Here is a 27205-nt window from a genome sequence, read left to right on the forward strand (position 1 = left end):
TAAACTGTTTATTTGAAGCCTGAAACTTACGAGGAGCATTTTCAGCATCAGACACTGAGAAAATAAAACCTTCACACTGAATGCTGCTGATTGGCTGGAGAGTAGCCATGTTTAGACCACACCCCTGAAGGAGACCACATCCACGCTGCCTCGTGCTTTCCTGGTCCAACCCCATGTTGTGCACTGTGTGTGTGTGTGTGTGTGTGTGTGTGTGTGTGTGTGTGTGTGTGTGTGTGTGTGTGTGTACACTAATCTCAGCTTTCATAAAGGCATAAGATAGCACTTATCAAGAACTCTAGTTAACCCCAAAACATGAAAATATCCCAGCAGATCCTGGTTCTGATCAATAAATGCTGAGTCATTCTTTAGTGACTGTGGAATAAATGATGATGTCTTCAGCGATGAAGACGAAGTCTACCGAGGTCTTCCTCCTCAGAGCTGCTGTAGATGGCTCAGAGCCGAAAGAAACTCCACGTTGTCTCCGTCTTCTTCCAGAGCTTTCTGGTAGCATTCCACCGCCCTCTCCCAGTCTCCCTCAGCTCTGGCCACAGCTCCCAGAATGCCGTGGGCGGTGGCGTCTCTGGGGTTCCTGTCCAGACGACGTTCTGCCATTGTCTTCAGTTTCTGTAGGAAGAGCGAGTTCAGGATACCTCCTCTATACATACATCAGGTGCATAAACATCAGTACATTTCTGTTGACACAAGATGTCCATCAGATGTGGGGAAACACCTGAGTAATCCAGACATACAGAGACTCCGTCTTTATCTCAGAGACTCTCAACAAAACTGAAGACTAGACACCAAAGACCAGATGTGTCCTGCTCCATATCTTATCAGCTTTCAAGCACATCAGAATGTTTTATATAAACGTGGACAAACACAGGAGACTTGTAATCCACATCCAGGCCAGCAACTGACACCTGGACCACTTCTGGCAGACTCAACAGTGCCGTAACTAAGCCATCAGTGCCAGAAGGAGCCCAGATTCGGCCCAGATTCGACCCAAACATGCCTGCTACCTGGGCTGTACTGATCAGCGGGGAATTCTTTAGTTAGAAGTGTAAACTCAAACGTGCAGGTTGTGGTGTTACATGCCTTCTGATGTTTGGTTCCCGGTTCTGGTTTATCTTCCGTTGGGTCAGGAACTGGACCAGCTTCCTGTGCAGTAGTCTTGTTTTTTCTGTGCTGTAGTTTTATAACTTTTTTTTAATTTGGGGGGGGGCGGGCCGGATCGGGTCGCATTTTTTGGGTTTCCACCTGTGAAAACTGGAAAGGGTACCTTATATAGGGTAACATATATATATATGTTGTTCTAGAATGCGCCGCTAGGTGGCAGCAGCAATTGTAGTAGCTCTGTTTTTAACTTATGATTTTTTTGCAATATAGCCGTCTTTTTTAAGATATCAGCTGTCAATCTGTGTCTGTTCGGGTAGATTTTTTCGCGCTGGTCAGAGGCTGTGCTATACGGGAGATTTTTCTGAATATTTTTTCTTTTTGCAAGACTTGTTATTGTGAGTCTCCATGGCAACGAGACTTGTTTACCATCGGGATCAACTGATAAAACTCTCCAAACTCAAGATTATCAGTGAAACAACACTTCAAATCCCAACGGAGTTGAAAAGAAAGAGAAGAGGATGCAGGGCAGGAGCGAGGCAGAGAGAAAAAACGGTGGCGATTCAAACCGTTTCTTCCAACGGTTGTTATGGGAAACGTGAGATCGCTAGTTAACAAAATTGATGAACTTCAGGTGCTAACCAGGTCTCTTAAAGAATACAGAGAGTGCAGTATTATGTGCTTCACTGAGACATGGCTGCATGAACACATCCCAGACTGTAATGCGTCTGTACACGGCTTCAGGACGGTCCGTGCAGACTGCAATAAACAACTCAGCGGGAAGCTGAAGGGAGGTGGAATTGCGGTGCTGGTAAACCAGCGCTGGTGTCATCCTGAACATGTCACTGTTAAAGAGAAAATCTGCAATAGAGACATTGAACTGCTAGCTGTGAGTCTCCGCCCGTATTATTTACCCAGAGAGTTCACATGCGTTATTCTGGTAGCGGTATATATATTACCTGGTACCGCTCCAGACGCAGCCAGTGATGTCATTAACTCTGTAGTGGCCAGGCTTCAAACACAACATCCAAACGCATTTGTGGCGATCTCTGGAGATTTTAACAACATCTCCCTCTCTGCAACTCTACCAACTTTCCAACACTTTGTCAGCTGCTCCACCAGAGAAAACAAAACGTTGGACTTATTTTATGCAAATATTAAAAATGCATACAGCTCCTTTGCCCTGCCACCTTTAGGAAGATCAGACCATAACCTAGTTCTTCTCTCCTCCTCCTACAAGCCCATCGTTCAGCAACAACCAGTCATTAGAAAGGCTATTAGAACCTGGTCTAATGAAGCTGAAGATGCTCTGAGAGGATGCTTCGAGGCTACAGACTGGAACGTCCTATGTGAACCTCATGGAGATGACATCAATGCCTTGACTGAGTGTGTGACAGATTATATTAACTTCTGTGTGGACAGCACCGTTCCAACAAGAACCGTGAGGTGCTTCCCCAATAACAAACCCTGGATCACCAGTGACCTGAAAAAGCTGCTGAACATCAAAAAGAAAGCTTTCAGGGATGGAGACAGGGAGTTATTGAAGTCCACACAAAAACAACTTAAAACACAAATGAAGAAGTGCAAGGAGGACTACAGGAAGAAGTTGGAAAGTAAGCTTCAGAAAAACAATGTGAGGGATGTGTGGTCAGGAATGAAGAAGATCACTGGCTTCGGGATAAAGGAGGATCAGACTGATGGAGGTCTGGACAGAGCGAATGAACTGAACATGTTCTTCAATAGGTTTAGCTCACCTCCTGCTTCAACCCCAACTAGCCACACACCCTCCATGAGCCCACAGCTTTCCTGTCACACCTCCACTCTGTCACCCTGCAGCTCAGTCAAGGACCTGGACACAACCTCATCTCCCTCCACATCAGGACTTCCTGAAACCTCCTCTGCCTCCACCTCCACTCTGTCTGTCTCCTGTAACCAAGTCATGCAACAACTGGTGAAACTGAACCAGAACAAGGCTGCAGGTCCAGATGGTGTCAGTCCCAGAGTTCTCAAGACCTGCTCAAAACAGCTATGTCCGATTCTCCAGCACCTGTTCAACACCAGCCTGAGCCAGAAAAGAATCCCGGTGCTGTGGAAAACATCCTGCCTTGTTCCAGTGCCTAAAAAACCACAACCAGCTGAACCAAAAGACTACAGACCAGTCGCCCTGACATCTCACGTCATGAAAGTCCTGGAGAGACTCTTACTGGCTCACCTCAGCAAGCAGGTGAACACCTTTCAGGACCCATTACAGTTTGCATACCGTAATGGGCTTGGGGTTGAAGATGCCATCATATACCTGCTTCAGAGAGCCCACTCTCATCTGGACCAGTCAGGCAGCACTTTGAGGGTCATGTTCTTTGATTTCTCAAGTGCTTTTAATACGATTCAGCCTGCTCTGCTGTGTGAGAAGCTGCAGAAATTCCAGGTGGATCCCTCCACAACCACCTGGATTTACGACTACCTCACAAACAGACCACAGTTTGTGAGACTGAAAGGTTGTGTGTCTGAAATGGTGGTCAGCTGCACTGGAACACCACAAGGGACTGTACTTTCACCATTTCTATTCACGCTGTACACCTCAGACTTCCAGTACAACTCTGAGTTCTGTCATCTGCAGAAATACTCTGATGACTCAGCAGTTGTTGGGTGTATCAGTGATGGACAAGAAGCAGAGAACAGAGAACTGGTCGGTCAGTTTGTGAAATGGTGCGGTGACAATCATCTCATCTTGAATACCAAGAAAACAAAGGAGATGATTGTTGACTTCAGGAGGAACAAGAACACACATAGAAGTGTTTCCATCATGGGAGAGGAGGTGGAGGTGGTGGAGGAATACAAGTACCTTGGAGTTCAGCTGGACAACAGACTTGAGTGGAAAAGCAACACTGAGTACATTTACAAGAAAGGTCAGAGCAGACTCTACTTCTTAAGGAAGCTGAGATCTTTTAACGTCTGCACCAAAATGTTGCAAATGTTCTACAGGTCTGTTGTTGAAAGTGCAATCAGCTTTGCAGCAATCTGCTGGGGCAGCGGCATCAGAACCAGAGACTTGAAAAGAATTAACAAACTGATCAAGAAAGCCGGTTCTGTGCTTGGAGTAACTCTGGAGCCGCTGGAGTTGATCATCAAAAAAAGAATTCTGTACAAGCTGACGAGGATAATGGAAGATCCTTCACACCCCCTACACAACGCCGTGACGAAACAACAGAGTGTGTTCAGTGGGAGGCTTGTTCAAGTCCGATGCAAGACAGAGAGATACAGAAGATCCTTCCTTCCAGCAGCTATCAGGCTGAAGAACAAAGCCCTTAATTAATTAATGTGATTGTTTTACTTTACTAAAAAAAAAAAAAAAAAAAAAGTTACTACTACTACAATATTGAATTTCCCTTTGGGATTAATAAAGTATTTTTCATTCATTTCATTCATTCATTCATATCCGACCCGCCCTACTTTTTGGGGATCATTCTGTTGGGTTAGCAGTCAGTTGAAAAAGTAAAACTAAGTTTGAAACATTATGAAATCCATCCAGAGGCTCGCAAGCACTCGCTGGAGGAAACGTCACTTCCTGTGCGACCTGGCATGAAACAAAGCAGGAACGGCTCCGTGTTTACAGCAACATGTTTTCATTTCGTGGATTGAATCTCATTTAAAATGGCGCCACAAAGCACCGTTCCATGGATGTCTGAGGATGTCCACGCTTTCCTCGGGATCATTGGGGACTTAGAGGTTCAACTTTAAGGAAGGCGCTGCGATGGCATCCATAGCTGACCCTGTTACGTAGCAGAGGCATCTATCGCTCGCCGCCTGATGCTCCGCCTCTCAGGGAAGGTTACGGTTGACTGTGGGAATGCAACGAGGTTACAGTTTAAAGTTTAACCTGACCCGCCCAGTGCTGCCGTCCTCGCCAGCTCAAGACTCAGATGTTTTTGGTGAAATCGGTCCTGGTGGTAAATACTTTGATTACATTGCTCATACTTGGAGGAAACAGAAGCACACAGACCTTTATGCAGTGTCTCTTCTCTGATGAGTCCACACTGAACTCCAGAGCCTGTTGGATGCAACACAGGAGAGGAATAAATGTCCAGACCTGATAAAGTCCCCTCAGACCCTTCAAGTTCTGGTTCCAGAAGACTCGGGAGTCCTCAGACACCTAAATGTGGACGGTAATCATGACCTGGGCTGTACCTTTTTGTAGTAGATGATTGCGAGATCTTTTTGTTTGGTGTGATAACAGCAGAACTCGGCGTAGCAGCGACAGATGACCTGATGGACACTCCAGAACTCTTCCTTCATCTTCTCCAGGACATCATCGAACAGCTGATGAGCTCTGAGAACAGAGAAGAAACCGCTGTAGAGCTGGGACCAGCAGCCTGGGTGTGCTTGTTTTCCTGTCTGTTTGCAGCTTTTTCAAAAAGGTAAGTTTTAAGATTTGTCACAGAGGATTAGAATATCCTTCCCACGGATCTACACGTTCTGGCCAAAAAAAGTGGCCTAAGCCACCCGGTCGAGAACAAGCAGCTTCTCTCTTTAGAAACACGAATGTGGAGAGACGCATCCGTGGGCGTGGAAAAGACGTTGGTCTGTTTGAAAAGGCTGAGATCATCAGCATCAAGCAGAGAAAACATCTAAAGCTGGATTTACACTCCCGCGGCGTCTGTGTCGGTCGGTTATGGCGTCACCGCCGCATGCTCCGTACGATTCACCGGCTGCACCGACCCAACCGTACGCACACGCCGCACAAATGTACATCTAACTTATGGAGAAGCCGAAACTAAAGTGGGTTCAGAACCATCATTAAAACTGGAAGGATGGTGGCAACCATCGTCTTCCAGGAAGAAACGTGATCGTGGTTCAACTTTCGGTGGAACCAGATGGAAGAAAAACAGCAGTAAAACTCAGGACCATGTTTAATAGTGAAAGTTAGAACTTTTCCACATGAACAATGTGAAGGAACTCGTGTTCAAGCCTGTGGGGGCAGTCTATGGTCTGGGTTCAGGTTTAGGTTCAGGTCTAGGTTCAGGTCTGGGTTCAGGTCTGGGTTCAGGTCTAGGTTCAGGTCTGGGTTCAGGTCTGGGTTCAGGTTTAGGTTCAGGTCTGGGTTCAGGTCTGGGTTCAGGTTTAGGTTCAGGTCTAGGTTCAGGTCTGGGTTCAGGTCTGGGTTCAGGTCTAGGCTCAGGTCTGGGTTCAGGTCTGGGTTCAGGTTTAGGTTCAGGTCTGGGTTCAGGTTTAGGTTCAGGTCTAGGTTCAGGTCTGGGTTCAGGTCTAGGCTCAGGTCTAGGCTCAGGTCTGGGTTCAGGTCTATAGCCAGACAGGGTCTGTTTTACTTTGTCCCGGATGAATGACGTGTTCCTTCCTGTCCAGGCCTGTTTGGGTCATGTGACCCGGACTAGAGGAGCACCTGGTCATGTTGTAGTCCTCGGCGTGCTGCAGAGCCAGCTCGGCCTTGGCTTGGCTCATGCTGTCCTTCAGCAGGACGGCTTCCTCCAGGTGCTGAATAGTGAGACGCCTCCACTGCTGCACGTCTGTTAGAAAACACCAGCAAACATGTTACAACTTCTTCTTCTTCTTCGCATCGACATGAAAGAAGCCTCCCGGCTGTAGTACTCTGTAGTACTCTGTAGTACTCTGTCGTACTCTGTCGTATTCTGTAGTACTCTGTCGTACTCTGTCGTACTCTGTCGTACCTCTCTCTAGTCTGCGTCCCTGGGACCAGTTGTGAAGCAGGTCTTTCTTCTTCCTCAGGTAGCACAGAGCCAGCTGGTGGTGGATGAAAGCTGATTGGCTGCCGTTAGCCAACACTTTCTTCAGCAGATCAATACATTCATCCAGCTGATCCTGGAACAGGAAGATTTAATCACCCACAAAGGCCAGTTCTTACAAAGAAATTACAGCTCAGGTTGATGTTTCCTGGACCAGGTCTAAAGAGGACCATCAGTTCAGATGCTGCGAGCAGATTCAGGCATCAGAACCAGATTTATGGACCACAATAATACAATCACTGTTATTATTATTACTATAAAAATCACCAGCAGGTGTCAGCAGTCTGTAGCCAATGTGATCAAACTGTTTTCTATGGAACAGAAAAGTTGTTCACCACCAGGACCGGAGGACTGAGCTGGACTTATGCTCTGCGTGAGGTTACGCTGTCGCTGCCGTAAGCGCTGCATAGGTCACCAGTGGCTCGACGTGCACCTCTTCCAGACCTGACGTGCACCCCGCTACGCAGACGGTTACAGAGCAACTCCCTTCTGATTGGTCAGTTTGGGATCACGTGTTGCCGGATATTTGGATCTTCTCGCTGAATTTGTGTGGTAACCACCGTTTTTAAAAACAATAACCAGTGGATCGAGTTGATGAGAGGCTGATCGCATTATTTTATCATTTTCTTCCACAAGCTAATAAAGACACTGACCCATACTGGACGCCATTGTTGTTTTAAAACAGGAAATACCACCGAACTGAAGAGAACATTCAAAAGAATTCTGACCTGGTGAGTTTACCGGCCGATACCACCCCTGCTGCCACCTTCAGGTTAGGAGGAGAAACTACAACCAGACACCAAAACGACGCGTTCCCCCTACGCTCGAGCAAACTCACCAGCGTCAGCTACGCCCTAGCGAGGGCGTCAGCTACGCCCTAACAACGGCGTCATCTACGCCGTACCTGACCAGCTGCAGCTACACCCTAACGACGGCATCAGCTACGCCCTAACGACCGGCGTCAGCTACACCCTAACGACCGGCGTCAGCTACACCCTAACGACGGCATCAGCTACGCCCTAACAACGGTGTCAGCTATGCCGTACCTGACCAGCGGCAGCTACACCCTAACGACGGCATCAGCTACGCCCTAACGACCGGCGTCAGCTACACCCTAATGACGGCATCAGCTACGCCCTAACAACGGCGTCAGCTATGCCGTACCTGACCAGCGGCAGCTACACTCTAACGACGGCGTCAGCTACGCCCTAACGACCGGCATCAGCTACACCGTACCTGACCAGCGGCAGCTACACCCTAAAGACGGCGTCAGCTACGCCCTAACGACCGGCGTCAGCCACATCCTAATGATCAATAAGATTGATAATTTCATTGTCTCTACATGTGGGAGCGGGTACCTTCTTACGGAGGTATACGGCTACGTAGCGGATGACCTGGGTGTCCTCGGGTCCGATCTCCAGCGCTCTCTCCACCAGCCTGTCGGCCTCCTCATGCTTCTGGTAGTACAGCAGCTTCAGTGCCAGCATGGACAGCAGGACGGCATCGTCAGGGTTTATTTCCAGTGCTCGGCGAAGTTGTTTGATGGCTGGTGACGCTTCAGCGTGCGGTCCTAAAACATGCTGCAGATCAGACCTGAGTTAGTTCTGCAGCGTCTCCCCATTTATGTTCAACTAAAATCTGATCAATCAGCTGGTTTATGTGATGGTGACAGCAGTTAAAACAACTAAAAGTCCAATGATACAAATACAAACTGCAGCTTAGAGTGTCCTGGTGCCAGGAGCACATGTGGACTCTTATGCTTGAACATGGTGTTTGTTATGGACAATCCATGATGGGCACAGAAGTCCAATAACAAAAACATTGCCACCGTTCATACTAGAGAGGTTGTTCACCCTTTCTGGGGTCCCTGCGGAGGATTCCTGGGGGTGGGAATGCGCTCCAGGGACCCCAGTTTGGTGCATAGGTGCAAACAAGTCAGGACCCGTCCCCCTACCTTCACAAGATGTTCGGTTTGGTTGGTGAAATGGTGACAGTGGTGAAACCAGCAGGTTCAGCGTAATGGAAGGCTGTTGTGATAAATCAGTACCTGTTCTGTGCGATAGAGAACGATAGCGTAACCATTGTTAAATTCGCAGTCTTCAGGCTGTAGCTCCAAAGCTCTGCAGAAACACTCCTCGGCTCTGTCATAGTAGGATTTAGAGAGCTTGAGAAAGGTCCAGGCCTTCTCTCCGTACACCTCTGGGTGGAGGACTGTGGGTGACTGGGTTGGATGCTCCACCTGCAGAGATTCAGACAGGTAAGGAAATTATATCTGACAGACGTGGACTTTAGCTTCTGCTGCGGCGGCGGTGGCTCAGGCGGTAGAGCAGGTCGTCCAATGACCGGAAGGTTGGCGGTTTGATTCCCACTCCCGCAGTCAACTGTCGTTGTGTCCTTGGGCGAGACACCTAACCCTCCTTTGCCTCCAGTGTTGGCATCCCTGGTGAATGAATGTTCGGTGATGGTCGGAGAGGCCGTAGGCGCGAACTGGCAGCCATGTCTCCGTCAGCCTGCCCCAGGGCAGCTGTGGCTACACGTAGCTTAGCATCACCAGGTATGAGTGAGGAGAGGATGAATGATGGATACACCATGTAAAGGGCTTTGGGTGCCTTGAAAAGCGCTATATAAATCTAATCCATTATTATTATTATTAACGCGACACCATCTGCAGGTTTATCAACACTTTGATCTTTATCTGTCTCCACGTGGGTCTTTATTTTCTCTTTGTGGGTATATTGTAACACTTGGTGGTTGTTTTTTCTGATATTTTTGTCCTTTTGAGTTGATATTTTTTGGTAGTTCTACTTTCTTCACAACCATCTTTCCAAACTCAGAAACTGGCCGTCCCTTCATGCAGAGCTTCTTGTCTTATTACCCAGGTTTTGTTCCTGGATGACCATCAGTGATATAGGAGTAGGAGTTACCTTCCTCCTCTCACATCTGTCAGTTAAATGTATCATTGCTAAGCTAAGGTAGCAGCTCCATCCTGTGTACATACCAGTATGTCCTGGACTTTCTGCCAGTAGCTCTGTGACTGTTGGTGGTCTCCGGTGTGGTACTTTAGCCAGGCCAGGTCTCCGTACATCACAATGAGCCGCCGCTCGTTCTCACCGTAACACTCCTTGGTCTTCTGCTCTGACTGGATGAGAAGTGACAGCGCCTCCTCCGGCTGACCCTGAAGATACCTGAGGACAGACAGGTGAGGATGCTCAGAGGTTTCAGGTGTGTGCAGAAAACCACCGCTCCACCTCACATTGTTTACCTCACATAAGCCAGGTTTCTGTAGGAGTGTGTCATGGCGCCCCGTTGTCCCAGCTGCAGCTCCATATCGTGCAGCAGCTGCTTGTTTAGGTCGTCCAGCTCCAGGTCGTTGTTCTTCAGATCCCAGGTGAAGCGACTCTGCAGCTGCTCCAGCCTGCAGTGGAGATCCTCTGCATCGCTGCAGCTCACACAGAAAGGTGTGTTAGATGGAAACAGATCACATCTGACCTGGAGGTGCTGTTTGTTCTACATGTAGATGGTGGTTGAGCTCAGTGTTGTGATTTTAAAACAAACTATTCCAACAAGAAATCAATAATGAATACGTTGTGAAAGAAGACCTCAATATGACCTGATTCAAGTTCTACAACTCAACTTAACTTCATTTATATAGCCCTTTAAAACAACCACAGCTCCACATAAATGGACAAAGCAACACAAAAAAATACAAAAATCAGGAAATAAATAATATGATAAAATATAATAAAATAATTGTTCGTTGTTTTTAAAACTGTTTTAAAACAATAAGCAATTTTAAAAGAATCAACAAATTAAAAACAAAGAAAACCAAGAAATAAAACAAACCACACACACTATACAGGAACAGTCTCATACTGGACTGAAAGCCAGAGAATAAAAATGGGTTTTAAAAATAGACAATGAAGCAGCTTGTCTAATGTGGAGAGATTCCACAGTTTTGGATGAGCAACTGAAAAAGCTTGGTCCCCTCTGAGCTTCTGGACCTCGGTACGTCCAGGAGCAGCAGGTCAGCTGACCTGAGGCACCACCACTACAAGGCTCTGGATGTTGTAGGACTGTTTTGGTTTACACATTCCTCCATCAAAAGAGGGTCTGTTGGGTAGTCGAAACTCGGATTTAGGAGGAGCAGTGTGGTTTTTGTCCCGGTCATGGAACAGTGGACTAGCTCTACACCCTCTTCAGGGTCTTGGAGGGTCAGCTACAGCTCATGGGCACCTGGAGTAGTGCCAGAGCTTGGCCCACATTGCCAGCAGCAAGTCAGATTTGTTTCCAGGGAGGGTTGGACTCTGCCAAGGCTGCCCTTTGTCTCAGATTCTGTTCACAACTTTTATGGACAGGATTTCTAGGTGCAGCCGAGGTGTTGAGGTGATCCGGTTCGGTGGCCTCAGGATTGGGTTTCGGCTTTTTGCAGATGATGTGGTTCTGTTGGCTTCATCGGGCCGTAATCTCCAGCTTTCACTGGAGCGATTTACAGCTGAGTAGAAAGCGGTTATGATGAAAATCAGCTCCTCCAAATCCGAGACCATGGTGCTGGACATCCGGAGAAGACCCCAGGAAGATCCAGGACATGCTGCAGGGACTAAATCTGTTGCCCGGCCTGGGAACGCCTTCAAAGAGTATATACTTTAATGCCCCCCAAACCAGATCAGAGACAGAAGAGGGATGGATGGATGGATGGATGGATGGATGGATGGATGGATGGATGATCTGGGTGGGAGTTGGCAAAGGAACATCAGAGAACCGCCAGGTTCTCAGGACAACCTCCCACCTGTAGGTGAGGGTCGACTTTTTCTAACACACACACACACACACACACACACACACACACACACTGTGATCCAAGCTCTACCATGAAAAGAAAAAACCAAGGACACCTGTTCTCAGGTGAGCTGAGCGGGTGGAATCGGTACTGAACAGGAAGACCTGAAGACTCACCTCATATTGGTGGTTCAGTGATCCGTCTGGTTCGCTGGAACAAATGTCCTGATCAGTTGCAACATCAACACTGATGAAAAAGGAAACTGAAGACATGGTTATGATGCCTTCATTGTCACCTTGGAAATATCAGCTGCACAGAAAAAGACGTCACAAAGAAAACTGCTGCAGAAAAAATTGCTTGTTTTTCTGCTCAGTCATTAATATGAACCAAAGAATATTTTAAATATTAGCTTTAGTTGTTATGTCATCAGCTTCAACCACAGTGTGAAGGTTTCCCACAGCACCTGAATGCATCAGCAGTCTGTAGGTTTCATTTTCCTTCTGCTCCTCTTGCATCAGTGAATTTACATTCTGATTTCATCACTTCCCCCGTGTTTTGTAACTTATTTTTGTTTCTTAATTCTCTTTTTATTTCAGAAAACGATACATATTTTTTACAGAACACATCATAATTACATTTTTACAGATTTCACCACCAAGTCTGTAACATGACAAATAAATAAAACATGAATAAAATTCATTTTAAAATTTCCCATTTAATAGCAAAAGGCATCTTCTCCATGGTGTAGACATCAACTGCAGTGTTCCTCCACCCCTCAGTACGAGGCGGCTCCACCTTCAGCCTGCAGCAGGTGGGATATTCAGTAGTCTTCTGCTACCGGTGTGCCAGTTTACGGTTACAAACAGAAAGGGAATATGTACTCCACACATGTGTCCATGGATCTCTTTAGGGTCTGATAAACTGGTAGCTCCATAAGATACGAGTGTAGCAGGCTCCCCTGGTCCCACAAAGTCTCCATCAGGTACCACACTCACCTGATGCTGTTGCTGGATGGATGTGAAGAAAAATCTCAATGTTTTTCCAACAGAACCCACGATAATCCACAATAAATCAAACAGGGATCAATGTTTCGGCTTCTTCTTCCCACTTCCTCCGTATGCGGTCCGTTCTATATTCCAGAGATTTCCTGACTAGGTTAAAGACAGAGGCACCTGTATGAATCCAACCTTCCTCTTCCTGAGCACTTTTTAATTCTGGTCAACATTCCGTCAGATTTGTAAATATCTATAAAAGTCCTCTTTTTCCAAACCAACGTTTTTCTGAGGAGCTTCAAAGCTCTGGAGCGCCCCCTTTTGGAGAAATGAGAGGTTAGGAGTTAGGCCTTTTGTAATCCAGTTCTTAAATCTGTTATCGTCTTTATTTGGTGCAGAGTCTGAGTCATCAGACGCCAGCTTCTGATCTGCAGACTCTCGTTTCGTCTGTCCAGGACGGGTCGTCTGACAGCTTCGGTTTCTCTTCTGTCTTATCTGTTAAAACGGTGGTTATAAACCTTCTGCATCCTGCCGTGCATGCTGGGGAACTCGTGCACTCCAGTGCTTTATATTTTATCCCGGCCTTTCCTTCCATTAGTAATGGGATATTAGTCTTTCCCATGCTAGCAATTGTTTGGGAGGCAAACCAGGCAAACCTGGAAATAGATAAAGTAGCTGTAGGACATTCATCCGGATTAATTCTATTCTCAGGTCAAGAAAGGAACAACGTTCCTTCTCTGATTTGTGTTTGAGATTAAAGGTTTACAGGTGACTTCATACAGGTTAGAAAAGTCCGGAGGCAGTAGGCCTCCCGGATATTTAATGTTGCTTCCCAGCTCCTGTTAAACTAATTCTTACTTTCCAGTGTAGGGTTGTAATTAAATGTTAATTCCTGAGTTTTTCCAGAATTAACTTTGCAGCCTGAGAGTTGAGCATGTTCCTTAAGCACCTGCATCAGTCTTGGTGTTGGTTCTATCAGACCTACAAACAGGTCATCGGCATACAGCTTTAGCTCCCTGGAAGCCACTGCTAGCCGCTCTATGTCGGGTCTCTGGCTGGTCCACTGGCTCAGAGACAAGAAATAAGGCGAAGAGGCGAAGCTCAGCACCCCGTCCCATTCTCTTTGCAGATGAACTCGCTCGGTTGAGTCTCCATTCATGTTAATTCTGGCTGTTGGTCTGTCCTATAGCGCTGTGATCGTGTTAGTTATGGCTCTATGGAAGCCACATTTTGTCTTTACTTTGTATAAAAACGGCCGCCTCGCCAAGTCAGAAGCTGTTTCTGAGTCTAGACTTACAAAAAATGAAGCTACCTGTGTGCATCACCTGCCTGAGTTTGTCTCTGTCTAGTGAAACCTGTCTGGTCCTCGTATGGAAGTTAACAATAGCTCCCACAATCCAGTTTACCTTTTCCCTCCGTGGGGATGATGGAGATTATGGCCATGGAGGAGGAATGGTTCTTCCAGCAGCCAGCTGAATGTTTTCAGTAGGAAACAGCTGGTCCTGCATTACGTCATACAAGGCGGAGGTGAAGCCATGGGTGGCCGGGGGTTTAGTCTGGTGAAGAGTCCTTTCCAGGAATTAGCCAGATATGAAAGTCACCGCCACACACAGCGCTTTGAGAGGTCAGCTGACTGGAAAAGTGCTATATAAGTACAGGTCCATTTACCATTTACATATAAAATACCTCGAAATGTGTTTATAAAAGGACCAGTTACCACCTGGTGATTCTGCCCAGTCGCCCTTCATTGTCTCATACTCAGATAAATGCTGATGATTTACCACCCTGGATACCAGGGTCGCCACCCCCTGCGTCCATGGGAAGAGAAAAATGTGTGTGTAAAACCAGATCTATTCAATTTGACATGTTCAGATTGATTTTCCTGCATGAATGGAGAAGAGGGGATGGAGAGGAAAAGGCATCCTAAGTCGGCCCTAACCTAGCAGGCGCTGGAGAAGATCTTCTAAAGGTTCTCCTTTGCCAAAGTCAGTCGGCGCATCTGATCCATCACTGTCTCTGGAGGTTTGAAGATACTAACACTGTAGCCTCTCCAGGACAAATCCTCCATCATCTCCTCTATGGTGTCATAGGTCACAGAGCCATCCGTATGTCTGTGGCCTGGCTGGAAAAGGGATTGAAAGTGGACGTGGTTCTCTTTCAGCACCCTTTGGACCTCAGCATACGCCCTTCGTTTTTAAGAAGAGGAGGAAAGACATGATCCATAGTTCTCTTGCCATGTGAATCCTTGCTCTGTCGAGCATTGCGGTGCACAGTCTTTCTTTTTAAAGCTGAGGACCGTGACGATGATGGACCTTGGCAAAGCGTCTCCTGGTGGTTGCGGCGCCGTTGAGTGGTGAGCTCTTTCAGCCTGCAACTCAAGAGCATCCCCTCCAGGTTAAATCCCTCGGCAAGCTTCTTTCTTCAAACGAAATCATTGTTGGAGACGACTCTTCAGATCCCTCTGGCACCCTCTGAATCCGCACATTCTCATGCCTGGACTGGACATTAGCTTTTCCTGTTGCTTCATGTGTAGCTTCAGCATCTCTGTAAGGACTTCTTCAACATTTCGGAGTCCCTCCTCTGCTTCTGCCAGTCTGGTGTTCACCTTCAAAATGTCTTCTTTGATTGTCTCTAGTTGTTCTTTGTTTTCCTGTGTGAAAACCTCTCAGATCACTTAGAAACAGCTCCGCGTTGGCCATTTGACCTCTGCTAGCTAGCATCAGCCCCGGCTAGACACTTTCCTGCATCTCCATTTTTCTTTCTTCCCATGTCTCCATGTTCCGTTCATGGCTCTGTGTCCTGATAGAGGTCAAACCCCCTTCTTTTCAGACTTTGGTTAGACTGGTTTTCTCATATGCAGGTGCTTTCTTAAATTCCTTGGGTTCATTTGGGAGCTTCCTTACAGTATGGCCATCTTGGAGTAACTCAGTTTTAACAGCTGTGTCTGTTAGAAGGGCTCAGTGACACTGGCTTTATTCAGTCTCCAGCAGCATCTCTGAAGTGAGACAAGTATGTCCACTTGTCCCATTTGGTCTTTCCATGTTGAAAACTTCCTCTGCTGTGTCGAACCTCCACATCCTTCCCGTAGTTCTGCACTTTCGTACATTCCCAAAGACACGAGTGTGATCTGCTTTCTGCTTCCCTCCAGCATGTTTGTTGTATCGATAACTATTTGTGTTTACCCTTACCCCCCGGTCTCCCCTTGGCAGAGCAAAAAAAAAAAAAAAAAAGATAACTGTTTGTGTTTGGTTTTAGTATTAATTAAGAACCTAACTGCATTTTTCCATAAAATCTTTTCCACGTCCTGGAGTTGGTTCCCAGAACGTCACATCCCAAACCAATCCTATTCAGTCAGTGCAGGAGTTCCCAAACTTTTTCTGTGGGGCCCCCATTTTCAACAATAACGTCCAGGCCCCCTCATCCCCGATCCTCTACTACATGCACCTGATACTTCAATAAGAAGTCAAGAGCAACTACAGTTAAAACCATATCAGTTCCAGGGGTTTAAACCAGGAAACTGCTTCATATGAGCTGAGCTTGTAGTGAGGCGGATGCTGCTGTAACACAACAACTCTGCTACATACGACAGCTGAGTAGTTTATTTCTGAAGTAATCTTTACTATTATTGCCCATTAGTATTGAGTTGATGATTTTGTGGAGACCCCAGGAAGAGTAGCTGCTACTGGGGATAAATGAATAAACAAACCTCTACAGTTCATCAGATTTCCTTTTTGTTTTTTGTTTTTTTTGTTTTTTTTTTGTGGTAGTTGAAATCTCTGTTGTTGATTCATCACCGTTTGTCCTTTAGTACTTTCACCAATTTGTCCATGTTTTGCCACCAGTACAGCTATAAGTTTAAGAAACAGGTAATCTGAAACCGACCAATCACAAGGGAGTACTTCCACTGCAACTTGGGTACATGTCAGGTATGGAAGAGATGCATGTCGGGCCTCGGCGGACCTAAGCAGAGCATACTGCGGTGACGCCAGAATCGACCTCACGCAGACGCCACGCGAGTATAAATTCAGCTTTACACGTCACATTTTCTCAGGTGAGGTGAACCCTTCACGTGATTATTGCTTTTACAGCTCCAGTTCATAAACACAGGTCTCTGGGTGAAGTGTAAATAAAATCAGAATCCGGTCAACTCATCTTTTATTTCCAGTAGATCAACAACACATCAGAGGGTGAGATGGAAGCATTTTACCATGTGATGGAAAATATGAGCATTTGACAACTACCTGTTACCTGGCAACAGGTCAGTAACATGACTGGGTATAAAAGGAGCATTTCAGAGAGGCAGAGTCTCTCAGATGGAAAGATGGACAGAGAAGAGTCCGGCTGCTGAACTGGCCTGCCTGCAGTCCAGACCTTTCACCAATACACAACATCTGGAGCGTCATGGAAGCAGAAATCCAGCAACCAAGGTCCAGGACTGTAGAGCAGCTAGAATCCTGCATCAGACCAGAATGGGACAACATTCCTCTCCTAGAACTCCAGCAACTGATCTCCTCACTTCCCAGATGTTTCCAGACATGTTAGAAGAAGAGATGCTACACCATGCTGAACACCACCCTGGAACTACTTTTTACACCGTGCTGAACACCACCCTGGAACTACTTTTTACACCATGCTGAACATCACCCTGGAACTACTTTTTACACCATGCTGAACACCACCCTGGAACTACTTTTTACACCGTGCTGAACATCACCCTGGAACTACTTTTTACACCATGCTGAACACCACCCTGGAACTACTTTTTACACCATGCTAAACACCACCCTGGAACTACTTTTTACACCATGCTGAACACCACCCTGGAACTACTTTTTACACCGTGCTGAACATCACCCTGGAACTACTTTTTACACCGTGCTGAACATCACCCTGGAACTACTTTTTACACCATGCTGAACACCACCCTGGAACTACTTTTTACACCATGCTAAACACCACCCTGGAACTACTTTTTACACCATGATGAACATCACCCTGGAACTACTTTTTACACCGTGCTGAACACCACCCTGGAACTACTTTTTACACCGTGCTGAACATCACCCTGGAACTACTTTTTACACCGTGCTGAACATCACCCTGGAACTACTTTTTACACCATGCTAAACACCACCCTGGAACTACTTTTTACACCGTGCTGAACACCACCCTGGAACTACTTTTTACACCGTGCTGAACATCACCCTGGAACTACTTTTTACACCATGCTGAACACCACCCTGGAACTACTTTTTACATCGTGCTGAACACCACCCTGGAACTACTTTTTACACCATGCTGAACATCACCCTGGAACTACTTTTTACACCATGCTGAACATCGCCCTGGAACTACTTTTTACACCATGCTGAACACCACCCTGGAACTACTTTTTACACCGTGCTGAACATCACCCTGGAACTACTTTTTACACCGTGCCGAACATCACCCCGGAACTACTTTTTACACCATGCTGAACATCGCCCTGGAACTACTTTTTACACCGTGCCGAACATCACCCCGGAACTACTTTTTGGGGGACTGGAGTTGTTTAAATGCTCCTAAAGAAAGAAATTTTGCGGAATCAGATCAGTTCTAATCGTTAACATTAATCAGAAGGTTGGTAGTGGTGATGAGGAAATTCTTCACAACTCCAGACGTAGATCACACAGAGCACTCAGGAACTCGCTGTTGTTTCCATCACAGTCCAGAGCTGACTCATAAAACTCTGCAGCCTTCTTCTTGTCGCCCTTAGCTTGGGCCACCTGAGCCAGCAGAGCATAAGCCTGACTGTCGTCTTCATCCTCTCTGAGACGTCGCTCTGCTATCTGCTTCAACTTCTGCCAGAAAACAAACACACAGAGGATTCATCTCCACAAGCAGAAAGATTAAAGCCCATCAGCTCATCACAGCAGCCTGAACGACTCAGGAGAGTCAACATATCTTGGTTTAACTCACCCTGGCAAGATACCTCTATGATACTAGTTACCAGCTCTCTTTCTCTTTTTCAGCCGTAGTAGTCTCACACAGCTGCTGCACATCCATGATGAATCTCCCATTCTACTACATCCCAAACAGGCTCTATTGGAGTCCCACAAGGCTCTATGTTGGGACCACGTCCATGTGTTCAGATGGAGCATCAATATCAGCCATTAATGCTGCCTACAATCTTCTGGGTCCATTGTGTTTGGGTCAGGAATGTTGTCTGGTTCTGAGATGATCTGAACTTTATAAGTATAGGTATAAACTCTGTGACATGGCGCATTATCCTGCTGGAAGTAGCATCAGAAGATACATATCCATCCATCTAAATATCCGTCTGTCTGAATATCCATCTGTCAACATATCCGTCCGTCTACAAATCCGTCCGTCTACATATCCGTCTGTCTGAGTATCTGTCCATCTACAAATCCATCCGTCTACAAATCCGTCCGTCTATATATCCGTCTGTCTGAGTATCTGTCCATTTACATTTTCATCCGTCTACATATCCATCCGTCTACATATCTATCTGTCTACACATCCGTCCATCTACATATCCGTCTGAGTATCCGTCCGTCCACAAATCCATCCGTCTACATATCCACCCATCTACGTATGCGTCAGTCTACGTATCTATCCGTCTACGTGTCTGAGTATCCGTCCATCTACATATCCGTTTGTCTACAAATCCATCCGTCAACATATCTGTCCGTCTACAAATCCGTCCGTCTATATATACATCCGTCTACATATCCATCCGTCTACATATCCGTCTGTCTGAGTATCCGTCTGTCAACATATCCGTCCGTCTACAAATCCGTCCATCTATATATACATCCGTCTACATATCCATCCATCTACATATCCGTCTGTCTGAGTATCCATCCGTCAACATATCCGTCCGTCTACAAATCCGTCCGTCTATATATCCGTCTGGCTGAGTATCTGTCCGTCAACATATCCGTCTGTCTACAAATCCGTCCGTCTATATATCCGTCTGAGTATCTGTCCGCTTACATATTCATCCGTCTACATATCCATCCGTCTACATATCTATCCGTCTACATATCCATCCATCTACATATCCGTCTGTCTGAATATCTGTCCATCTACAAATCCATCCGTCTACAAATCCATCCGTCTATATATCCATCCGTCTACATATCCATCCATCTACATATCTATCCGTCTACATATCCATCCATCTACATATCCGTCTGTCTGAGTATCTGTCCATCTACAAATCCATCCGTCTGTATATCCATCCATCTACATATCCGTCTGTCTGAATATCTGTCCATCTACAAATCCATCCATCTACAAATCCATCCGTCTACAAATCCATCCGTCTACATATCCATCCATCTACATATCCGTCTGACTGAATATCTGTCCATCTACAAATCCATCCATCTACAAATCCATCCGTCTACAAATCCATCCGTCTACATATCCATCCATCTACATATCCGTCTGTCTGAATATCTGTCCATCTACAAATCCATCCATCTACAAATCCATCCGTCTACATATCCATCCATCTACATATCCGTCTGAGTATCTGTCCATCTACAAATCCATCTGTCTACATATCCGTCTGTCTGAGTATTCACCCATCTACCTATCGGTCCATCTACGTATCCATCCATCTGCGTATCCATCCGTCTACGTATCCGTCCATATATAATGAGGATCCAGATAGAGACCCACCACGTGAAGGACATAAACCTGGTAAAATCTGTATTCCCTTGGATTGTTCCAGACAGAAGTTCTGAGAAATCAATGTTTAATCAGTGTGGTGGAAACTGGACTTAGTGAGTACCTGAGACCTGGCTGTAAAACCTGAAACTCACCTTCACACACTGGTTCCACTCCCACGTGTTTGGGGTCAGCAACAGACCCTGTGGAGCCGATACAACAGAATTCAGATCAATAACATGCAGACAGCCTCATCAATACTTTAAATCTCAGTTCTCTACAGGTCAGCAGCCCTCCCCCAAGTGCTCTGATCCAGCCCCCCAGGGCCCTCAGACAAAACAGACTCAAAGACACTGCACTGAGACCCACCTCTTTGTAGGAAGTGATGGCTTTAACCTCTGTCTTGGTGTGATAGTAGTGATAGTCGCCGTAGCGCTGATGGTACACCTGCCTAATGCCTTTCTCTGATATCTCAGGTAACCTCTGCAGACCTCGCTGGAACAACTCTTCTGCCCTGTCAGACGAAGACATGATGAAGATGAACCTACAGTAAAAGAAAAGAGAGATGCTTCTCATTTAGACATACACCTGAGTACCTGGTGAAATTCTTCTCCTCTCCGTACATCAGAGCCAGATCAGCCCGAGCCAGATCAAATGATGGTTTGATGCTGATGGCCTTTTCAAGGTGATCAATGCACTGACGCCTCCACTGCTGCACCTCTGGCGAAAAACAGGTTACTTCTGAGTGGGTCTCAGTCCACATGGCGTACCTGTGAGCAGGTAAGTGTTTGTATCTACCTCCATCTATCTCTGTTTTTTTGTAAGGTCTGGTCTGCAGAGCAGATTTCTTCTTGATATTGTAGCACATCGCCAGCTGGTGGTGGATGAAAGCTGATTGGCTGGTCCTCTCTAGAGCTCTCTTCAGTAGATCAATAGAACTATCAGTTTTTCCCTGGTAGATATTCAGAGGAACATAGGAACATGGGGAAGTGGGTATGTTTATCTGACACTGAATGATTTTACCTCCACCATGGTGCAGTTAAGCTTTGGTGTACCACGAGGTTCAGTCCTAGTTTATAGAAGCAATTAATTCTATGCTGATGATGCTCAGCTGTACATCATAAAACCCACAGATCCCAGCAGATTCACCAGTCTCCCATTTCTTTACCAGTCTCCCAGTTACTTACCAGTCTCCCAGTTATTTACCAGACTCCCAGTTATTTACCAGTCTCCCAGTTATTTACCAGACTCCCAGTTATTAACCAATCTCCCATTTATTTACCAGTCTCCCAGTTACTTACCAGTCTCCCTGTTATTTACCAGACTCCCAGTTATTTACCAGTCTCCCAGTTATTTACCAGACTCCCAGTTATTTACCATTGTCCCAGTTATCAATCAATCAATCGATCAATCGATCAATCGATCAATCAATCAATCAATCAATCAATCAATCAAACTTTATTTATAAAGCACTTTTCATGTTGGGGCAACACAAAGTGCTTTAAATGAAAAATCAATTTATGCATATCAAAACAAAAAGAAACTACATAACAGGAAAAAAAAGTTACACCTGCACGCACGAACATGCATATAACCCCCCCCCCCCCCCATTCAGCACATGACTCCTTGATTTCTTTCTCTGTACTAAAAGTAGTATAAACACTAAAAGTGATAACCATCTGGCTTGATGCTGCTGTGAGGAAACAAGATCATGGGGATCCATCCACACCAGGACCAGTCTACCCATGTCCTACAGAAACCGCCATCACGACAACCACCCCGATCAGAGCAGACCAGGGCCCCCACCACAGCCATAAGGCTGCAGTGTATGGCCCCAGCCACCCAAACAAGGGTGATCACTGCAGCAGCAACCCCCAAACTGAGCAGGCAGAGCCCCCGGTGTGGAGGATCCCCATGAGAAAAACACTGGAGTTAAAACAAATATTAAATAACCTTAAGAAACAATAAGCTAAGAGTAAGTAAATAAATAAACAAGCAAATAAAATAAATACAGTTGAGTAAAATGAAATGAAAATAAAATAACAAGATATAAAATTTAAAAATAGCTTAAGATCAAATAAAATTTAGTTAAAAGCTAAGCTAAAAAGGTCTTAAGCCTCTTTTAAAAAACATCAACAGTCTCTGCAGCCCTGAGGTTCTCTGGCAGGCCGTTCTACAGATGAGGGCCGTAACAACGGAAAGAGGCCTCACCGTATGTCTTGGTTCCTCACCCTTGAATCAACTAATAGACCGCTACCAGAGGACCTCAGGGTCCGCGAGGGTTCATAATCTAAAAGCAAGTCAGATAAATAAGAGGGCCCAAGACCAATAAGACATTTATAAACTACTAAAAGAACTTTAAAATCAATTTACCAGTCTCCCAGTTATTTACCAGTCTCCCAGTGATTTACCCCTGGTTTTCTTTTTATAATTTTTCTACAATGTCCTGTCCAGCATGGTGGCGGCACAATGATGGTCTGGCTGCTGTGTTGTACCAAACACATTTGTTTTACCAAGAGGAGCTTTATGGGTATGAGGAATGAGGAGGGATCAGAGATGAGTGTGATCCTGCAAATGTGACTACGCCTCTACGAAGGCTAGAGGCAAACTAGGGCGGCCCAGAGACCCGGGCCATCAGCAGCAATCCTGGAGCACCAACCCAAGACCCCCCCACCACAAAGACCACCCTGGACCCACCCAGAGGGAGAGGAAGGGGAGGCAGAGGAAGGTCCCAGCCAAAGCCCCCTGCGGTCACTGGGCACAGACCCCAGTGGGCCAAGATCGGCAGCCCCCACCAGGTACCGGCCATCCAGGACAGCCAGAGCGAAGGGCCCAGGGCCCCAAGAACCTAGAGGTGCCCCCCATATTCCAAGCCAGAGGGCCCGCACCACGCCCAGGAGAACCAAGCCCACCCAGGCAAAGACTTGGCGCGTGTCAGCACCCACCCCGATGTTCCAGCCACACACCCCGGGAACCAGGGCACCATCAACCACTACCCTATCCTCCTCCACCCTCTCCTTTCCTCCTCCCCCCTTCACCCACCCACCTCCCACCTCCCGGTTGTCAATCGGACCAGAGTTGATGGAAAATTCTTATTGATGAGATAGTGACCATCTGTGAGAGACACAGCTAGTCATTAAAGATTGTGATCAGGACTGTTTTTGTGGGACTGTTCTCTTTAGAGGCCCTGTGAGTGAATGCAGTTGTAGAAACACATCAAAGGACTTTATTTTCTGCGGTCGGTCAACATGGACCTCACTCCAGGGGTCCAGCACCAGAGGCCAGAAAGGGACCATTGTTCCCAGGGGGTGGGCTACATAAGGATGTGTCCTGAGACTGGACTTCAGTTCTAACATTGTCGGCTGGCTTGTGTTAACTTCTTCTTCTGGTTGTGTTTGAACTCCTGTGATCGCAGGAAACAGCTGTGTCTTTTCACCGATCTGAGTGTCTGTCGTTCATGTGAGGAATTTTCCTAACAAGAGTTCTCTTCTTTGGTCCGAACCAGAGTGAGAATGTTTGTTCAGACTGCTACAGACGGATTGGACTGTCCTTTAAAGTGGACCACGGTTGCTATCAAGTGGACCAAACAGAACCAGTGTGGATGCATCTTAAATGTAGTTGGTGTAAAAAAACTGAAACCCGTCTTCGGTGCCGATGTGGTGGCCTAACGGTGACTCTGCAGGAAAACCTGAATCAGCTAAATTTTAAATGGCAGAATAGGGCCATCGACAAGTTTATGACCCATTTTCTGAAATTTATGAGTCCACGTACTGATGACATCTTCTAAGTTAAAGGTAGTTTGATCTGTAGAAGGTAATCTTCACAGCCCTGCACTTTCCTTCTCTTAGAGGGTCCTGAACAGCAGGAATTTACTGCTTTGTAAAGATTAACATCCAACCAAATACATTCACTGCGTCACCTAGGGTTGCTTCAGGACGACTGAGGAAGTCCATCCTCAGACCATCAGGACTCACTGATCTCACAGGTAATTCAATAAATGACAAACTTTCATGCCAGAAAACCTTTAGGTTAGTTTTACCCTCCTGACAAACAATGTGTTGATGAAATATAGTAACCAACATTTTTTGAGCTTCAGAAAATCAGATCATTGAGGTTTGATCAAAGATTCTGATGTTATTTTATTCTTCTCCAGACTCCAGGGTTTGTTTAATCCCTGAGAAAATCCAGACCCACCCGATTCCGCAGGTACTTGCCGATGTAGCGGATGACATGAGGGTTCTCGGGATCGATCTTCAGCGCTCTCTCCACCGCATCTTCAGCCTCCTGGTGGCAGTTGTAGGTGGACAGCTTCAGAGCCAGCATGGACAGCAGAACTCCATCATCGGGAGTGATCTCCAGAGCTCGGCGAAGCTGCCTGATGGCGGATGACTGCTCAGCATCTTCAGACGTCTAAAAACAGCTCTGATCAGGTAGTGGTTGTTTCCCTCAGAAAGTTGGTTTAACTGACAGATAACTGATGGATTTCTGATGCTAAGCTCCCAGTTTGGTTATTTTTGGGAACACTGACCATTTCCGTTCGAAACAGGCAAATAGCATAGCCGGCGTTCCACTCGCTGTCCTCAGCCTGCAGCTCCAGAGCCTTCCGGAAGCATTTCATGGCTTTGGGGTAGTAAGACCTTGAAAACTTGAGGTAGGTCCAGGCCTTTTCCCCAAACACCTCTGGGTGGTGACCTGTGGAGGAACCAGCTGGGTGCTTCACCTGTTGACAGAGGAGGCCATGTTGAGTACGAGCATCATGACCACAGCACTTGTTCCAGCTTCAAGCTCCAAACAGATTAGAACCAAAACCTTTAACAAGGACACAACGGTTCTGTTTGTACCACTGGGTAGTTTTCTTTCCAGGAGGATGACCAGACCCAAAAGCAGAAACACACTAGATCCAGAAGATCCAGACTCTCAAGGCTGCTGGTAGTTTTAGATACCTCAGGAACCTTCTGAGGTCTGGTAGAGTCCAGGCCTCGGTGGGCTGCAGGTCCAGCAATGTCTTTGGGATCAGGATGTTCTGGTCCCAGCTGTGTACATACCAGTATGTCCTGGACTTTCTGCCAGTAGCTCTGTGACTGTTGGTAGTCTCCGGTGTGGTACTTTAACCAGGCCAGGTCTCCATACGTCACAATGAGCCGCCGCTCGTTCTCCTCACCGTAACACTCCTTGGTCGTCTGCTCTGATTGGGTTAGAAGTGACAGTGCCTCCTCCGGCTGACCCTGAAGATACCTGAGAACGGACAGGTGGTTTTAGAGAGGAAGATGTTGGATTGTAGTTAATGATTGGACCGACTTCAATCAATGCCGTACCACAGGGTTCAGTTCCTGGTCTCCTTCTGTTCTCTGTTCACTTGCTTCATCCCAGCAGCTTATTCAGGACTGTATTGTAATTTAAAAAATAATCTGATTTATAAATATTTAATTTGACCTGATTCATATAAATAAAATAAGCTTTTCCTTCTAATCCACTTTAATAAAATACAAAAACCTGCAGTTAAAGTCGAAGCGGTGATTTTTCCCTTATAATGATTTTAATCACTCAGAACTTTGGGTTCTTAAAGGTTCTCCAGATAACAAAACACGTCTGGCCCAGATGTGGTCCACGTCTGGCCCAGTTGTGGTCCACGTCTGGCCCAGCTGTGGTCCACGTCTGGCCCAGATGTGGTCCACATCTGGCCTTGACTCACAGTGTTGTCTAAATGTTAGCATGGCCACCGAAAACATGACCAGGACATGAGGAAAGCTTCCTATATTACGACCACTTCTGGCTGTAATCTACGTCCAGGCCAACAACTGACATCTGGTCCACTGAACAAACTTTTCTGGCCACACCAGATGTTTGGGTAGATAAAGGATGATTTGGCTGAACTACATTACTTCCTGGTCAGTGTACCTGACGTAGGCCAGGAAGCTGAATGACCGAGCCGCTGCACCACGCTGTCCCAGCTGGAGCTCGATGTGATCCTGGAGTCGAATGCTCAGGCTCTCCAGGTCCAGGTTTTCCTCCTGTAGATCCCAGGTGAAGCGGCTCTGCAGCTGCTTCAGTCGGGTGAGTAGATCACTAAGGAAATCAGAGAAAGTTTTTCCCACAGGTGGGAAGTGGTGACGTTCAGCAGTTTTCATGGATCAGGAAGCAGTGAAACTCACCAGCTGTTAAAACCTCAGATCATCATGACAGATCAGACCAGGTCCCTATTTACTGAACAGAACCTACTTCCACTCCATCATCAGCAGTTCTAGAAGCTCCTACATCAGCAGGAAGTTGCAGTCCTGGTTTCCTGGATGATGTCATCGGTCTCTCATGGAAGAACTTTGCTCCCCTTCTTTCCAATGTTGCTTCAGGTCATTGAGGTTTGCAGCTTTCTGAAGGTCCCTGAGACCTCCTTCACCTCCAGCATGTCTGGCTCCTGCAGTCAGGATGATGTCTGGACTCTGGTATCTGACGAGTTCATGGTCCATCAATGACTGCAGGTGTCCAGACCACCATCCCTCCACCACCGTGCTGACAGCTGCTATGAAGTCCAAACATGTCCACTGTGGTCTGGTCTGTCCAGAGGACCTGGTTCCAGAAGTCTGCTGGTCTGTTCAGACACAGCTTTGCCAGCCTAAGCCCTGCTGCCATGTTCTGTTTTTTCTTTCAGCCTTCCCAACATGCAGTACTGATTCAGTCTGGTTCTAAATGGACTGTGATGAACGTTAACCTGCTAACTGAGACCTGGAGGGTCTAAGATCTAAGCTATTTGGTCTGACCTTGGTCTAAACCTACTGGCATGTCTTGTGAATAGTCTTTCACTCTGTTGGACTCCAGTTAGCCTGAAAATGACCTTTAACCCTTTAACAGCTGCTTCTCTAGGCTCTAAAGATTATCAGATATTGGCC

General features: G+C 46.5%; 1 protein-coding gene across 1 annotated transcript; it reads right to left on the reverse strand.

The window, feature by feature from the left end:
• Window positions 1–27118, reverse strand: LOC121632924. The gene is made up of 18 exons (XM_041974741.1): window positions 26220–27118; window positions 25163–25556; window positions 24850–25041; window positions 24516–24731; window positions 21120–21273; window positions 20918–21041; window positions 20691–20835; window positions 20477–20524; window positions 18290–18481; window positions 10135–10379; window positions 9871–10057; window positions 8920–9111; window positions 8231–8452; window positions 6798–6948; window positions 6512–6635; window positions 5299–5440; window positions 5114–5161; window positions 1–624 (listed from the first exon to the last, which is right to left on the reverse strand). The coding sequence occupies exons 1-18, from the start codon at window positions 26447–26449 to the stop codon at window positions 433–435; spliced, it is 3198 nt and encodes a 1065-aa protein (XP_041830675.1). The 5' UTR covers window positions 26450–27118; the 3' UTR covers window positions 1–432.
• Window positions 27119–27205: the final 87 nt, after the last annotated feature.

The sequence above is a fragment of the Melanotaenia boesemani genome, chromosome 21 (assembly GCF_017639745.1).
Source record: "Melanotaenia boesemani isolate fMelBoe1 chromosome 21, fMelBoe1.pri, whole genome shotgun sequence".
NCBI classification, from domain to species: Eukaryota; Metazoa; Chordata; class Actinopteri; order Atheriniformes; family Melanotaeniidae; genus Melanotaenia; species Melanotaenia boesemani.

Coding starts and splice junctions, on each gene's coding strand:
- LOC121632924 (XM_041974741.1), bottom strand. CDS start 26,449: ATGAAAACTGCTGAACGTCACCACTTCCCACCTGTGGGAAAAACTTTC. Junction 24,732..24,849: donor GCCTGTTTCGAACGGAAATG/GTCAGTGTTCCC, acceptor AGCTGTTTTTAG/ACGTCTGAAGATGCTGAGCA. Junction 5,441..6,511: donor GAGGACTACAACATGACCAG/GTGCTCCTCTAG, acceptor CTCTGTTCTCAG/AGCTCATCAGCTGTTCGATG.